Raw genomic sequence first — 17082 nt, forward strand, 5'->3', positions numbered from 1 at the left:
TATTCCAAGCTGGCTAGTGAACGTAGGAGCAGGGTCCCACTCTGGGTCGAAACGTGATCTGGTACGGATGCATGACCGAAAGCCTTCAGTTAAACAAGTCCACTTAAACAACGTGGTCAGCATCCAATGTCGAACACTTAGAAAGCTATTGATTTTGGGGAATTATTTACAGCTACAATAGTATTTCCTCCCTCCCTTCAAAAGGATAAGGACACTCTGGAACGTATCCAACGTCGAGCCACGAAATCAGTTCGGGGACTCAAATTCAAACCTTATGAAGAGCGCCTCCAATCACCTAACCTTTATTCGTTAGAGTACAGGCGTCTTAGAGGTGACCTTCTTATGATTTACAGTATCCTTAACACTTCTGGTCATCCCCTTAAACATCTTCTTAGGCTTAGTCACAACACTAACCTAAGAGGTAACACCCAGAAACTGGAGACCCAACATAGCAGAACAGACTGCAGACACAACTTCTACTCCGTAAGAGTTGTCAAATGCTGGAATTCGCTGCCTACTGAGCTAGTTCAAGCGACTTCCCAGGAGTCATTTGAGAGGAAACTTGACTTATTCTTAAGGACTAAGGATAACTTATTATGATTTACCAAATTCATTTTTTCCCTCTCTTATCGTTAATATACCTAGGTTTTTGCCTGAAGGTATTGGTGATCCACTGCTACTAGACACGGAAGCCCGTTAAGCGAAAGCTTCTTCTATTCCGTCCTCAACCATTTGAACCATTTGAACCCTTGACACTAAGTCTTTCATTTTAAAACTGAGACTGTCAGCACAAATTTCGTTCCTTACGGTACACCGGTTATTTCTGCATCTTTGTGTAAACTATTCGAAACCATATCTAATATTTGAAACTTGGTGTTACTCGTATGAAATGTAGTATCCAAAATAAATTTTTTTTCTGGTTGAGATTTTAGTTTTTATATAACACTCAATAACACCCATCTCTCCAGCCGCATATATACAACAGTCATATATGACAGTTTGTATGTCCCTTGATGGTAGCATCTTCTCTCCTAACCAATAAGTTAAGATTTTCTGAAAGCTTAGAATTTCGGGAAAATTTAGGTATGATTATTGTTTGTATACAATAAGTTGGTGAACCTTTTCCTGATATTGACATTCCTTACTAATAACCATTATTCTGGTATAGGTGGGGAATCGGAGACGTCTAGCAACGTTTGGTTGTTAGTTTAGGCTCTCTAAGCCCTCAACTGCAAAGTCAAACCGGTTAACAAATACTTTAGTTCAAGCATGACAATATAACACATCGAATCAGAAACTATACCAAGTGGTGTTTTTATGCCGCCAAATTACATCTCACCCCATCCAAGCCCATGTTGATGCAAGGAACTAAGGATATGTTGCTTATAGTTGCTGGGATAGTTAAGGAAATGAGTCAAATCTGTAAATAGTCTCATTCCTCACCATGCGGTAGACAGTGAAAATTGTATCAAGAGTGGGGACACTTCTTCAGTTATACACTCAGTCCCGAGTAATTTGCCAAATGGCTGAAGATCATAACTTTTCGTTATGACGGAAGCCGGCTCGGAGGGACCAAAACTTTCTGCGAAACTGATATATTCGACCCCTATGTTTGTGTCAAAACACAATAGGGTTACCACCGTCCACCCGATCATATACAAAAACATACGCTTGCTTTCTCCCCTTTCAATAATATCTCTACCCCAATTCTTTCTATGACATTTTTAGCTGCACATTCATTTTCCTTAATTGGCGTTATTTTTTATCTATTATTATTATTATTATTATTATTATTATTATTATATTAACGACACGACTTCCCTGTTTTGTATTACTTTCAATATGATTTTCATCTATTAATGGCAACCTAATTTAGTTTGGAATGGTTTTTATCTTCTCATGGTTCATGTTAAGAACAGCAATTGATTAGTCTCTTTTTTACATATACATCCTGAACGTACTCTTTTGACACTCCCATTTGGTCGAAGGTTCTATCGAGTTGGATAGTGGCTAGAAATAGAATCCAAAACCGTTGTTCTGCTCTGTATAGAGCTTGACGCTAACTTATTGTATAAATCCTTCTTACCTCTTTCGCGATTACCATCTAGCCTGAAAAATGTCATATTCTGTAATTATTTATGACAGCCTACGTGTAATTCACCATTTTAAATGTACAACTAATTCACCTATAAATTTTATTGGCTCTCTAACATACTGTCTACTTTATTACGATACTTTTGGTTTTATAGATGTATAGTTTAACAACCAATTTACTAAAAATAAGTGTTAGCCCAAGTAATTTTCACTTCTGAATTTTCTGAGGGCTTTTTAGCTACCTTCTGCAAATTTTTGTTTGCGTTAAGTGAAGTCTACACTATTGCAGCCTGTATTACCATAGGGATAAGACCCATGTGACTGTTCACTGTTTACATTTATGAGACGATACTTGGGTCTTCGGTTCACAGAAGTACCTTGGTGCCATGTACTATTTAGGACGAATTTTCAACAAATCGGCCCGAAAAGAAATTCTCTATGCTTTGTAGCAGCCTTTCAAATGTGTAGTTTGGTTTTATTATTTTCTAATTTCCACGTCGTTCGTTTTAGATGCTTCACGGTCAACGATTTTTAAAATGAGGACATAACCATCGTAAATTACGTTGGTATATAGTGTGTCATGGCACGAAGTTTTTGGCGCAGTTCAAACTAGTAAGTCTTGTTACTCTCTGTTAGCTCATCAGGGATAACCCCCTTATTACTGAGTAATTAGCACATTCCCGATTATTTTATGTATTTGATTTGTTACAGACGTCATATCAGCATATCCTACTGCCTGACGCTACCTTTAACAGATGTCTAGATTATATAGGCTGCAGTTAGTAGAAATGCAAAGGACACCATGAAAATATCCACCAAAATGTTTTAAGTTGCAAAATTTTACTTGATCGTTTAATTGAATGATATAGCAGTGGTTGATGATTAGTTTGAAAATAAACAACTTATACTTCATCGTTTGGATGGAGGCTACTTTTTTATGTACTTCAACATTTCTCATTCGATAATTTCACATTGGATTAAGGGGAAATGCAAACAAAAGTCCTGACACATTGCTTACTTTCAAGAATCACGTCTCCTAGCTGTACATTGTAAAATAGGTTATATAGAAAAGTTACCTACTTGGAGGAAAAGTAGTCTGTATTCATATATTACTAAATTTTCGTTTCATATTATCTTTTCTATTCATACTTATTCTTTAACCTACAGTTTAGAGTGGTTATTGGATCGTCAAGATGTAATGATACATAGAGCGAATGATTTAAAAATTCTTGATAGCGAAGAAGAATATCAGAAAGTGATGCTTTTCTTTACTGATGGTATGTTATGTTTTAAACCTCATAAATTTCTGATACCATCATCATCACTTTCATTCCCATCTAAAAATTATTTTTCCATCTTTATAGTCATTCAGGCATTCGGCAAGAGCGTTGAAGTCCGTCAACAAGTAATTGCAACCGCTTTAGTATATTTCAAAAGATTTTACAGTCGGTATGTTGCATATGAGAGGATGTTATCTATAACAATAAAGCAATTCATTTAAGACTATTGACCCATGGTTAATGGCTCCATCTTGTCTGTTTTTAGCATCTAAAGTTGAGGTTGGTTTGCTTATTCTAAAAATTTATGTCAAACAAATCTTTGCCGATTTTAGGAATTTGGTGTAGTTTCTCAAAAAAATCTAATGACATCATGTCGTAATGTGGGTAAGCTCTGCTTTTTTAACTATTAATTCGGTCAATCCTAGTTCATAGTCATTATTTAATCTATTTTCCTGATGGTTACGGTTATCCATATCGTGCTCAAGATGTACTGGAATGTGAATTTATTTTACTTGAAGCAATGGTGAGATTGTTTTTCGGTTAATTTGTGATATTAAGAAAATGGGGGTGACGGCATTTTATTGTCGAAAATAATTCATGGAAAAATATTGGTCGTGAGGGTTAGAGAGTTGGGACCGTTTTTTGCTACTCACATTCTGCCAATAATAAAATAAACTAAATACGACCATAACAGAGAGATCATTTGGTTCTGTCAGTCGTGATTTGATTTATGGTCATGAATTGTGCAATACCACTTTGTAATGCTTTGGCTGATAGGGTACAGTAGTCCCAAAGGTGGTAGATGGTATTTTTGGAGGCATAAAACCTTTCTGTGCGTCTATGAGGGAGATAATTACAAGCACCAAATTTTGGTGTAAGCTTTTTGCCCGCTTGCATTCTACATCAAGCAATAATACCTTTTTTGTATTTTAGTCATAGTAGAATTCTGAGGAAATTCTCTAAATATTTTATCTTCAGGATTGTTCATTAGTCGTCTTTCATCCTTATCGTCCGTTGGTACAGTTTTGTGACGAACTTCGCCCCCAAATGCATGAGTATGCTGATGTACTGTTAGAACGTGCTTGGTAAGTTGTTTCCTGTAATATTTCCAATAGAACATTCTAATTTGTTAAACAAAAATACCAAAGGTCTATATGTTATTTATCTCAACCAAAAACTTCATGTAATTCAGATCTTATCTACAAGGAATTGTGTGCGATTTTCGGTAGTATTTCTTGTGAATTATTTCTGTATGTTGTGGTCACTGTTGCTTGTGGAGTACTAATCTGGACACTCCAGATTCACAGAATTCAGTTTCAGTTTAGGATCTAAGTGATTGTATAGTATTTTTCGAGAAAATGCACGATAGTATCTTCAGCTCATCAAACTAGTATTAATAATTTTATCTTATATGCGAGTATCGGTAATCGATAATTTTAATTATCGAAACTGTTCTCGCTTACTAATGATCAATCCAACTATCTTATTTACATTTAGTTACTTTGGTCACTGAAGGAGTCGAAAATCTACATTCTATGTCCGAACCACAGTTAATCATCATTGGATATCAGCACCCTACTAATTCAGGAAATCACACAACATTATCACAACGCACCAACTCAGTCGTTCATAAGTAACATAAATACCTAGTGCATATATGGGTCAGCCTAATCTGTTCATAGGATAAGCTACTATCCACAAATCCAGCTTCAATATAGTGAATGAGAATATTACTATCCTCATCTTTGCTGCCCCTCTAACAAGAGTAAGAAATCAAGTTGTTGTTTAGAAGCTTGTTGATCCAAGACCCCAATAAAACCCAAAGTACATTTATGATAATTAGTAATCTATCGATCATGGTTATTAAAGTTTACGATTCGAGTAATTGTCAATGAACACAAATCATTGTGAAGAACGTATTGAGAGTTCATAGACAGTGTTATGACTGCGTCACCAATTATTATATCTGGTCGTCGCTGATTGTTATGTCGGAATCACTTATTACTTATGCTTGTAAAAACGAGGAACCACCGCTATTCCCACGATGCTAAAGTAAGAACACAAAAATTGGTACATGTGGAGATTTATTAAACTCAAAACACGGAGACGACGACTCTAGTCGAAAATACACTCATATATCGATTGTACACTCATTTTCATTAATAATTAGGAATAAAATCACATGCCGGATGTCATGCTGAGCATAGTTCATGTTAACTTAATCCAAGAATATCGTATGTTATACAGAATAAAGTGTCATACGGGAAAACAAAACAAATACTACACTGAGTAATCATCACATCGAATTAAAACGGAAGCAATGTTGAACAAAAATCATAATTGAATTCATAGGTCAATTGAAGCTAGACCACCATCGAAAACCTGGAAGCACTGGGCGGCCGTTTCGTCCTGTTATGGGACTCCTCAGCAGTGCGCATCCACGATCCCGCACTCGCGAGCGAGATTCGAATCCAGAACCTACCAGTCTCGAGCCGGAGCCCTTAACCGATAGACCACTGAGCCGGTATCCAACGGTGTTAATGTCTAACTTCAACCAATCCACGATTTTGAGTGGCCGTTCACCACTGCTGAGGAGTCCCAGAATAGGGCGAAACGGCCGTCCAGTGCTTCCAGGTTTTCGATGGTGGTCTAGCTTCAATTGACTCATGAATTCAACTGTGAAAATACTAAATTCTCCACAAAACCCCGTCTGATCAAAAATCATAATGACTAAAAGAATGTAATTTTGACTTCATCCCGTCATATCAATAACGTATTCTTCATACAGTCATTCCTTACTCTCAGTACTCATTATCATACATTCCTGTCTAGTATTCGATGCGTATGACTAAATCAACTGCGAAAGGGAAAATAACCAACAGCACTGATCTTCAGAACGAGATGAGCTTCGAAAAACTCAAAGAGATTGTCGAATACTGTTTACATACTTTGGTACAAGACTTGCAGTCATCATACCTTTATTGATTTAATCGTTCCATTTATTCATAATTATGAAAAGATAGTCCATACATACTATTCCACACTACTTTTTCAAATTTGGAATCCTATTAAATGTTTCGGAAATTCACATTTATTAGTGAATTATTTCAGTTTACCACTACTCTTAAGATATTTCTTACTATCTTGGGATATACTGACACATTAGGACTATTTAGATAACTAGTTTTTTTCTAATTCGTACATCTTAGCTGAACTCACAAATCAATCAATTGATTGTATACTTGTTTTAAATGTGCTACAAATGATTACAATGTACATTCGATTATCTTTTTTATACCGATAAGGTGGCTAGTGAATGATAGTTTTCGAACAGACGTGTGCCTGCATTATCCTCCCTATAAAATTGCTCTAGGTATGTTCATTTTTTAATCATATATATTATTAAGTCCTTATTTTTCTTAGATTCTAATGAGTTGGATGTAAGACCCAATTAGCTATTTTATTTCATTCCATTTAAAATACGAAAGTTTCTGAACAGCTAGTCACTAAAGTAATCATTACCAGTTTCGTGAGAGCCCGAGCCTTTAACTACAAAATCTTATCCCCAAGGTAGTGGATTAACACTAAGTTATGCGGTCTCTCGATACTTAATGACCAGAGTAGATTGATACGCCGTTTGTTATTTCAGGACCTTGGAGCCTGTATGCACTAATGAGTTTCGAAACCCCCCTAGATAGGTCCCTCAAACCCATCAACTCAGTTTAAGTTGCTGATACCCACTTTTGCTCCTTATTATGGTAAAAATATCTTTATCATGTGAAGGTAATGGCTAAAGGTTCCGTGGAAGAGTGTAGCCACAAGACCCTATAAAAGCACTTCGAAAACTAGGACAGACTACTCGCCCTCAACTGCAACATTGCATTGTCAAACATTCCTTTGAGTAATAAATTAGTTTTTTGTGACAGTTATTTAGTGTCTTTTATATCAAACTTCATTTTATAATTCATTCATGCTACATTTTTGACATTATATGCCATCGGTTTGTATGCTAATGATAACACACTGCTTGTTAAATATGTTTTTGTTCTGTTGTGTATGCAATTTGTAGTATACAGCACTGTAAAATTATTCTAATAAGACTTATGCGTCCTCCACAATAATCACTATTTCACATTTTTATCAATTTTATCTGGAAAAACCTGGAAGTCACATTCTTTCTGGAAGTATGAACTTACATTTTTTGTTATTACCTAATAATTCCTGTCAACCTAATCATGCCCATAAAGTATTATGCACTCGATGCTAATTTTCAGAATATATTGTTATTATTCAAAACAAACACAGGTTGTCTACAACTGGCTGTTGTAATTATTTCAAGTAATCCTGACCTATTAGTCGGCTCCGTCAATATCAGTTCATCATCGTTTATGAATTCCAGTTTATCTATTTCATCAAATAAACATGGTTACTTTGGGCACCAAACTCAATCAACTGTTAATCCTTCATTAGTTGCTGATCGTTGGTTCAGTGAATTAAATGTGGATATGGAAAGGGTGAGCATGAACTTATTTTTGTTTGTTTGAATGATTGTGTGCTGTTGTTTTTTTGTTTCATTTTTCCAATAAGTACATGTTTTGGTACATGGATTTTGTTTTTTAGGCATGAGGGATTTCATAATCGGATCATTATCATGTTGGATCTTGTTAACCTTTCTGATTATGAATCGTTTCATTTTATTCAGTGTGCTCGCTTGTTATTCAGGAAACACACAGAGAGAAAGAGTTTAACGCATCACAGAAGTACTTTATGCTGGATGATTTGTATCCATTTTGTTGGTAAACCATAAGCAATGATAACTATGAATAAGACATGTATATATCATCTTAATCCGACCCATTACATTAGTCTGGTGAAGTTGATTTGGTGAGCACAACTACATATGTACTTGTAACCGCAATTGTTGCAAGGACATAACTTAGTGCAAACAATGAAGTGTAATATGTGAGTATCATAATAAAAGAAAAAGTCAAAAGTAAACGAAGCATTAGTGCATGTATCTATTTCATAATGATGAGTTCAACAACTGATAACATTTACCTGTCAGCAAACATCTATTGTTAACTATGGTTTTAAGTTTAGGCCGGTTGGTCGGCGGTTAAAGCGTTCGACTTTCAACTACTAGGTTGAAATTCATTGCACTGCTGTTTAGCTAACAACTTAGTATCATTTAAAATGAGAAATCAGTTGATAAGGTAGTGAACCTTCATATACTGAGGTGGTTAGGATATGTATTAAGCATGCCCACCTATCTGGACGCGTGATGATGACTGGTGTAAGAATAGGTTGGACGAAAGCTAGAGGCAGCCAAGCCAAAACATGCGATTGGTCCATTAATTCATTTACTGTTGGATCGAGCCGTGTTAGTGAGTGCAGTTTACCTAGTTGGAGTCCTTGTAGTCATCCTAACCAATGGTTGGAGACGATGAATGTTGTGGCTCAAAATTGGTCGTAATGGGGCAAATCTGTTTATTCTTTGCTTTTGCTTGGTTCTTTCATTCTTCTCGAATCACATGTAAGCGACTACTGATGTTACTACCTCTAATACTTTGTTACTCGTCTTGATAGTTTCATCCGGCTGTGCTAACACGATGTGGCAAGTTGAACAGATGTACATACGTGTCATGTTCTACATTGTTTATGACTGACTGACTATTGTCATTAGCCTTTACATAAAGTGTAGTTGGAAGCCAAGTTCATTTAATTACTGAATTATATATATATATATATATATATATCGGAATAATGATCTTGATGTGGATTCATCATTGAAATAAATAATTGCATATTCATGTGTGGCTTGCATTTATAAATTTCTTCCACTTGTGGTTCGAGTCATTGTCGATCAACCAAATGTGGTTCTTAGTAGACTCAAGATGCACTTTCCGTCCTATTTAAGATCCCTACCTTCATACTCGTTGAACAAGTCAGTGGCTGTCTCAATCCAGTTTTTCAGTGAACAGCCCAGTAGTGTCCGCTTCAAGAAGTACTAGTTCCAAGTCTCAATGTGAACATGAACATTCGGATACATGCAGACAAGTGCCAAATAGGATAAGACTCATGTCCAGAATCTTACTTCCGTCTTCATACCAAATAATTGGATATTGTTAGCAAGGAAACACATAATGTAATTCACATAGCGCACTCTTTATGCTTATTTACTGACTTTGCAACTAAAAATCAGTTTTGATGGGAATGGTGTTCTTTTCAGTAATGGAGCTCATACTCGTGGTTGACATTGAAATATTCTACAGTCAAAAGTTAAACATAGAAAATAATAGGACTGAGATATTTTTTAGCGTAAGACAAATTTGTTTATCATGATTAGATTCAAGCACTTGTTGGAATATTTCTCTATTATTATTTGGTTTCACTTTATGAAATCGTTGACATTATCAGCACTCGAACTCAGCTACTAATGAATACTTCTAGTGTTTGGCAAATTAAGTTAGACAGTGGAAGGAGACAAACTATGGTTAAGGTTGTATTATTGAGTAATAAGTAGTATATATTGTTAGAATTATCTAAACAACGCACCTGAGGTCGAATAAAATGGAAAAAATTGCCTTGACGTCCCTGTATATTTATATTCTACAATAGATAATAATTAGTTTGTGTTAAACTCTTATTCAAGGTCATGAACCCGACATCAACAATTAAATCTCAACGCATACAAGCACAAAAGTGGTCGGCTCAATATGACTGAACAGCATAACCAATAAAAAACAGCTACCTTGAAATTATAATCGCTGAAAAATTTCCATTATATTAAAATACAATTATATGAACGAAGAATATTCTTTTCGATAATTTCTCATCAGGTTCTACAGTTATAAATACCAATTTATAATCCATAAAATTGACCAGATTCAAGGCAGTGTACATCATTTCATTTACAAACTGATTCAAGTTAACCATTCGTATTAGTCATCCCAACATTAACGATTTGATATGATCTTATATGACAAACAACAATCCTTGATTCACATGTTACAATTTTAAATGATGTACTCTGTCTTAAACCTGATCAATTTTATGGATTATTAAATTGGATTTATAATTGTAGAACCTGGTGAAAAATTATTGAAAAGAATATTATTCGTTCATATAATTGAGCTTAAGATTAACCAGTAAAATTCAAGAAAGGGAACAAAATCTAGTTTTGATACAAGAATTTCACAGTCACAACTTATCGGTATTTTAGATTGATATCATGAATGGATCAATGTTAGACCATTGAAAACCTGGAAGCACTGAACAGCCGTTTCGTTTCCGCATGGGAATCCTCAGCAGTGCTCATCCACGATCATGCACGCGGTACTCGAACCCAGAACCTTCGGTTTCTCGTGCGAACGTTCAACCCTTAGACCACTGAGCCGGCATTCAGTGGCGTCATCCTCTATATTCGCTGATATCAATTTAAGCTCAACAATCTCCACAATCCTTTACTGATAATTATCGGTATTTGTACGTGGTCAAAATTATTAAAATTGTCAGCCTAAAAAATGACTTTTGTCCTAGCATATAGTTCGGTTGTCCACTGTAAATCTTTTTCACATCTACAATTTTATTGACTTACCATGAAATTTTGGTGTGGTATTCCACTCTAAATGTTCTATTTGCTAGGTTCTCTCTGTCGTTTAAGGGCAACTACTTTGTATTATATCAATAAGTTGTGTCCCATTCAATCTGATTTTTATTGTTTATCTTCTTCCCCTCACCAAGATGGTTTGATTCTACAATATTACTGGGTAATACTGTTTTATATTACTTTAGGTCTTGGAAATTTCTCGTCATCTACTTAGTTTGTATGATTTATGGCGTCGCTTTGATGAACTTGCTGAAATGCCTAACATATTACTAAAAAAACTCCCACGTCCTGTCATTCAATCACCGCATACTTCACAAAATTACCAGTCTGGCAATTCTGTCAATCCGACGGGTTGTAGTAGTACTACTGCAGCTCAATCATCTAATCTATCTAGTGGTACACAACAACAAAATCATGGTGGATCAATGGTTGTACCATCGGCTACAGGTGCTGTTGGTACAGGAAGTAGTAGTGGTGCTACGGGAACTGTTGGTAGTATACATACTATGCCGGATCATCAAACTCAACAACAACAAAGATCAATGACGTCATCTAATCAACCACGTATGCATCCACAAGGTAGCGGGATGCAGCATATGGGAGTTAGGTAGACGGATAAAAACAAAGCGAGTATGACTGCATATCTGTATAAAACTTAGGGAGTATTTATTTATATGTATTCAGTTCTATGTACAAAAATAATATATATTTCCTGATTTATTTCTGCTGAATTTATATGTGTGGGTTAATCAATGCTTTTACGTGTTAATTTCGATTGAACATATCGTTTTAGCAATGCAGCAGTATATCAGGTTAATTAGAATAAATATTTTTCAGTATAGGGTTGTGGAGAGGGTTGAATTTCACTGTAAAATACGAACCGATTTAATTTATTTTGTATATTCGCTGATCTTAACTACTTATAAGTAGTAGGTTTATCAGTCAAAAAAGTTCCTTCAATTTCATCTACAATGATGTGTTTTAGTGAATACACAATTACGATGTCCATTTGTGATGAATAACTTATGATTTCAATAGAAAAACGAAGTCTAACCATTATACCAAGGTTTATAAAGGTCTGCCAAAGAATAAACCTTTTTTAAACTAGGCCGGTATAATTAATACAATGATATTTCACTATGCCTAATATAATCTGAATTTTATTTCAAAATTACTACTCAAGGCGATCAATTTCTAATGAATTTTATATTTAGAGTTGAGTCTAAACAAGTAATCTTATGATAGAAGTTTATGGGAAAAATAGGACAGAAACTAATTGTCAATATCATGGTGGATCACCTAGTTCAAATAAGTAAAGAGCGTAACAATAAGGTATACAAGCAACACATTATTTAATTTTTAATGGTTGAATTATATCTTTGAATGGAATTTTATCGGTCTTCCATCTATTTTTTATTGTCTTGTGCCATAACGGCCATATTGAAGCAATCTGCAAAAGATCCCCTTATGCCAACCAAAACTAATCGAATTTTCAGTCAAAATATCGAAAACGCGATGATCTTAATGATTGCAAATTTAATTCACTCCCATACTCGTTTCAAAAGTAAATAGATATCTAGAATCAGTAGCTAAGTGGGTAATGCGATGGCATTTGAAGCGAACGGTATTAGGTCCGAGTCCTTCATTAAAAATCAACTCTAAAATTCAGTTATATCCAGCTGACGAGTCCCAAACAGGACGAAACGCGCAAAATGGATCCCACTGCTAGTCACATACCATCTATTCTATAGTAACTGGTTGATTCTTTTGTTTAGAAATTCTTGTTAGAGATTTAATCAATTAAAGGTGAAGATATCAACCGTTGAATTTTTAATCTCATATACTAGAAAAATTGTATTCGTTGTAACGTCTGAATGTCTTCAGTTAGATTCTATATAAAGTTCCATATATATGCACTATTAAAAGGATTTAATTTGGATTTAAGATAATCTTCTCAATAAGGTCAGTTCTAAACAAAAATCATCTTTAAAAGTTTGTAAAATTACCTTGTATATCGTTTGTTTCTTCAATAACTTTGTGTACTTAATAGTGTTAAAAGTTTATTACTTTTTTTCATTACAACTCAGTTCAATTATATACATTTTTAATTAATTCAGTTAAGTATTTTGTTACCATCATATACATTGTCACTACATTAGATCATATGATATGGCTTAACGAAGAACGAAGATTATATATATATATATATATCATATACACATAACTATATGAATATGTTTTTAAAAGTTCATTGAGATCAATATATTTTTACTAATTAGAGGTTAATTAAAAAAGATGAATTTATCAAACCATTACTATGTTCGATCGCTGCTCTTACTTACTTACTTACACCTGCTACACCTCGTGGAGGAGCATAGGCCGCTCATCAGCACTCATCATTCAACTCTGTCCTGGGCAATCCTTTCCAGTTGCTATTCATCCTTTTCATGTCTGCTTCCAACTCTCGACGCAATGTGTTCTTTGATCTTCAACTTTTCCGTTCCCCTTTACTATTTCCAGTTACCGCTTGCCTCGTGATTCAGTTTGGTGATTTCCTCAATGAATGTCCTATACATTTTAAGCGTCTTTTCCTAAGTTCCTCTTCAGCTGCAAGCTCGTTTGTTCTCTCATAGTAGGTTGTTGGTGATGGTATCCGTTCAACAATGAACATTGATTATCCTGCGTAAACGATCTTTCAGGAATACTAGTACCTTTTCGATGATGATTGTGGTATTTCTAGAAGTTTTAGCTCCAAACAGCAGAACTGTCTTGACGTTGGTGTTGAAGATCATGACTTTGATATTGGTTGAAGGTTGTTTTGAGTTCCATATGTTCTTCAATTGTAGGAACGTGTACATTTCCACTTCCAAAGTTTCTCCATCAAGTGTGATTGGATTCGTATTCGCTGTGTTGTATTTCACGATCCTCATTATTCCATTATGTATGTTGAGGCTTACCAGTGTAGAGGCTTCTGCTGCACTGGTTGTCGTCATCTGCATTTGTTCGTGTGTATAGGATATAAGAACCAGGTCATCTGTCAAGTTCAAGTCGTTCAACTCCATCCAAACTGTCCATTGTATTCCCTGTTTCTCCTCACATGTGGAGGACTTCATAATCCCGTCAACCACCTTAAGAAAGAGAAAGGGCGAGAGATAGTAAGCAGCCTTATTTGAAACGGTCCTCACTTCGAATGCATTTGTGAGTTGTCCTCCATGCACGACTTTGCAGTGTAGTTTGTCGTATGAATTCCGTATGATGTTTACAACCATATAATCTACACCATAGTGTGGAAGATGGACCTTTTGACCATACTGTCAGATGCTATCTCATAGTTAAGGAATTCGAGGTATTAGGACGAATTCCTTTCAATCGATTGTTCAACAATAATCCGTAGTGTCACCATTTGGTTTGTGCACGACCGATCCTTACGGAGTCTAGCCTCTTAATCTCGAAGCTGAGCGTCTACTAAATCTCTCATCCGGTTCGACAGCACTGTTGAAAACGTTTCCCGGTACTGACAGTAGTTTAATTCTTTAGTAGGCCTTATATTTGCCCAGATCTCTTTTCTTCGGTACGTTGGTGAGGTGTCCCTTTTACCAGTACGTCAGCAATTGTCCTTCCTCCCAAACCTCCTGCATAGAACGTAGAGCGTTGTTGCAGTCACTTCCATACCTGACTTCATTGGTTCAGCTTGTACGGTTTTAGGTCCTGCTGCTTTCCTACTCTTCAGTTGTTGATGGAGTGACAGATAATGGGAAGGTCCGTTTGTGCTGCTTCGATGTTCGGTGGATTCAATGGAACTGATCGATTCAAGAGTACTTTGAAGTATTAAACCCATCTGTTCCTCTGTCCTTGAATCTCCGTGATTGTCTTTCCTCCTTTGTCCTTGAGCAGTCTCTCTGACTCACTATATTTCCCAGATAGTATTCTTGCATCGTGTTCGATACAGATCGTTGCATATTGCCCTTCTCTTGCATCATTTTTTTGCTGTCACTGCTACATTTTCTACGTACTTTTGCTTGGCATCTCTAATGCTCCTCTTCACTTGCTTCTTTGCTTTCATTCTGTGCCTAGACTTTCTCGGCTCTTGCTCGACTGTTGTTAATTGCTGTCTACTTGGTCTTTTTTTCTTGAGACTTGTCCAAAGTATTGATAGATATATATTCCTTGTGATGATGCTTGTTACATCCCAGAACCTCCTGAGCTCGTTGAACTTAGTGCACCTTGTGATTTCTTCCCAGTTGTCTTCGCATAACATGTCTCTCCTCTTTAACTGGACTTTGTATAACCTGAAACGTGTTGTTGAGTTGTATCATGAATTCGTTGAATTTGTCAGTATGTCGAAGGAAGGCTGTATTGAACCTTTGTAATACTGTTTCCCCAGTTGTCCAGTGTCTCCTTAGCTTCAGTTTCATGTTGGCAACCACCAGTTTTTGTGGTGATCTGAAGGTATGTCATCTCCTCTCCTAGTTCTCACGTCTTCTCTTGACCTTCCTATTTGTTTATGGATGCAAATATGATTGATCTGATCAGTACTACTAATCGTCAAATCATTATTACCAAAGGAATATTTCTTATTGTTAGTTATATTTATACCTTAAAGTGTTGGAAAGTTTAGCTGGGTTTTCTGTTGTGACTTTATAAAAAGAAGTCCGTTGCCAATTTGTTATGTTTTTATGTTCGGCTGTTTATCACGTGAACTATCTACCAATCGAAATACGACTTATCTAATCTTAACACTGTGCCAAACTAATGACTTCGACCAGTATGAGCAGTCTAGCGTCCTTATTGGTTCCTTGTCCGCCTAGCCCTTCCAATTGAGTCCAGAAAACCAATTACAGCTTCAGCTATGCGAATCATTTATTTCAAACATACTCGGTTTATATACCAGACAGACAGACGGCATCACAGCATCAAATAGAAAATAATATTTGTACAAGATCAAGCCAAGAAGTGGCTGTGAACGTGGGAGACAATAATCAATAAAGTGAGTATAATTTAGGGACATTAAATCGTATAATAATAATCCATAGATCAAAATGAAGCTTATAATAAGATGAATATAGATATACACAATCTATTTACTCAATAGTTAAACAATAAGAATATATATAGAATAATAGGTCATAAGAGTTACTCGTACTTATGTCTTCACCAGGATAATATAACAGTTTCTAAGTGAAATAAGATATATTTAGAAAAATTCCTTATTCCATTATTTTTATTTAATTAGGAATTGTAAATATCTTTGATTCAATCTATTCACCAGTCATAATATAAACAGATAGATGCATACCTACTTGTCAGAATAATTATCCTACTTAAATTAAAAACAAAACAAACTCAATTGACACCCGTATTGTATTGTTTAAATGATTATTGTCTTAAATTGGTTAGAAAAAATACCAATCAGAATGAAACAGTAAAAATATCAGATCAATAGTGAGTCTTTTGTGTGTATGTATATGTGTGTGGATGATAACCATTACAGATGAGTCAGTTAGTGCATATCATCTATCTTGTATGTTCATTCATTTTAATTAATGATGTAGTTGTGCACAAAAAAAATAGACAGTTACATAGTTCAATATTCTTTTATTTTTTTTTCAATTTTAAAGTATTTCAAGAATGTAAAAATAGTTTATGAGCGTGTATCCATATATATAAATGCGCAATAAACATTCTTAATGCTAAAGATTTATGAGAGAAAAGAAAAACTTAATTCAATAATTCATATTACAAATTTACATCAATATTGTTTAGTCAAAAAAAGATGAGAGAGTAAAGTTTATTATTATTTAGAGTAGATATAAAACACAACATAAAATATCTTCATAGTTGAAATCATTAGTTAATTGAAGCTAAACCACCATGGAGAACCTGGAAGCACTGGACGGCCGTCTCGTCCTATTATGGGACTCCTCAGCAGTGCGCATCCGCGATCCTGCACTCGCAAGATTCGAACCCAGGATCTACCAGTCTCGCGCCAGAGCACTTAAACGATAGACCACTGAGCCGGCATCCAACGGTATTAATGTCTAACTTCAACCAATTCACGATGTTTGAGCAACCGTTCACCGTTCCTTGAGTTCTAGTGGG

General features: G+C 35.4%; 1 protein-coding gene across 1 annotated transcript; it reads left to right on the top strand.

Annotated features, from left to right (window-relative positions):
• Window positions 1-2674: 2674 nt before the first annotated feature.
• Window positions 2675-11698, top strand: Smp_088250 (putative g1/s-specific cyclin C; the record flags this gene model as incomplete). The annotated part of the gene is made up of 10 exons (XM_018789960.1): window positions 2675-2706; window positions 3262-3371; window positions 3459-3543; window positions 3584-3653; window positions 3707-3758; window positions 3800-3897; window positions 4353-4459; window positions 6680-6747; window positions 7680-7888; window positions 11169-11698. 10 exons carry the CDS (start codon window positions 2675-2677, stop codon window positions 11592-11594), a joined length of 1257 nt encoding a protein of 418 aa, XP_018655351.1. The 3' UTR covers window positions 11595-11698.
• Between the last annotated feature and the right edge of the window lie 5384 nt (window positions 11699-17082).

Source organism: Schistosoma mansoni, chromosome W (assembly GCF_000237925.1).
Source record: "Schistosoma mansoni strain Puerto Rico chromosome W, complete genome".
NCBI lineage: Eukaryota > Metazoa > Platyhelminthes > Trematoda > Strigeidida > Schistosomatidae > Schistosoma > Schistosoma mansoni.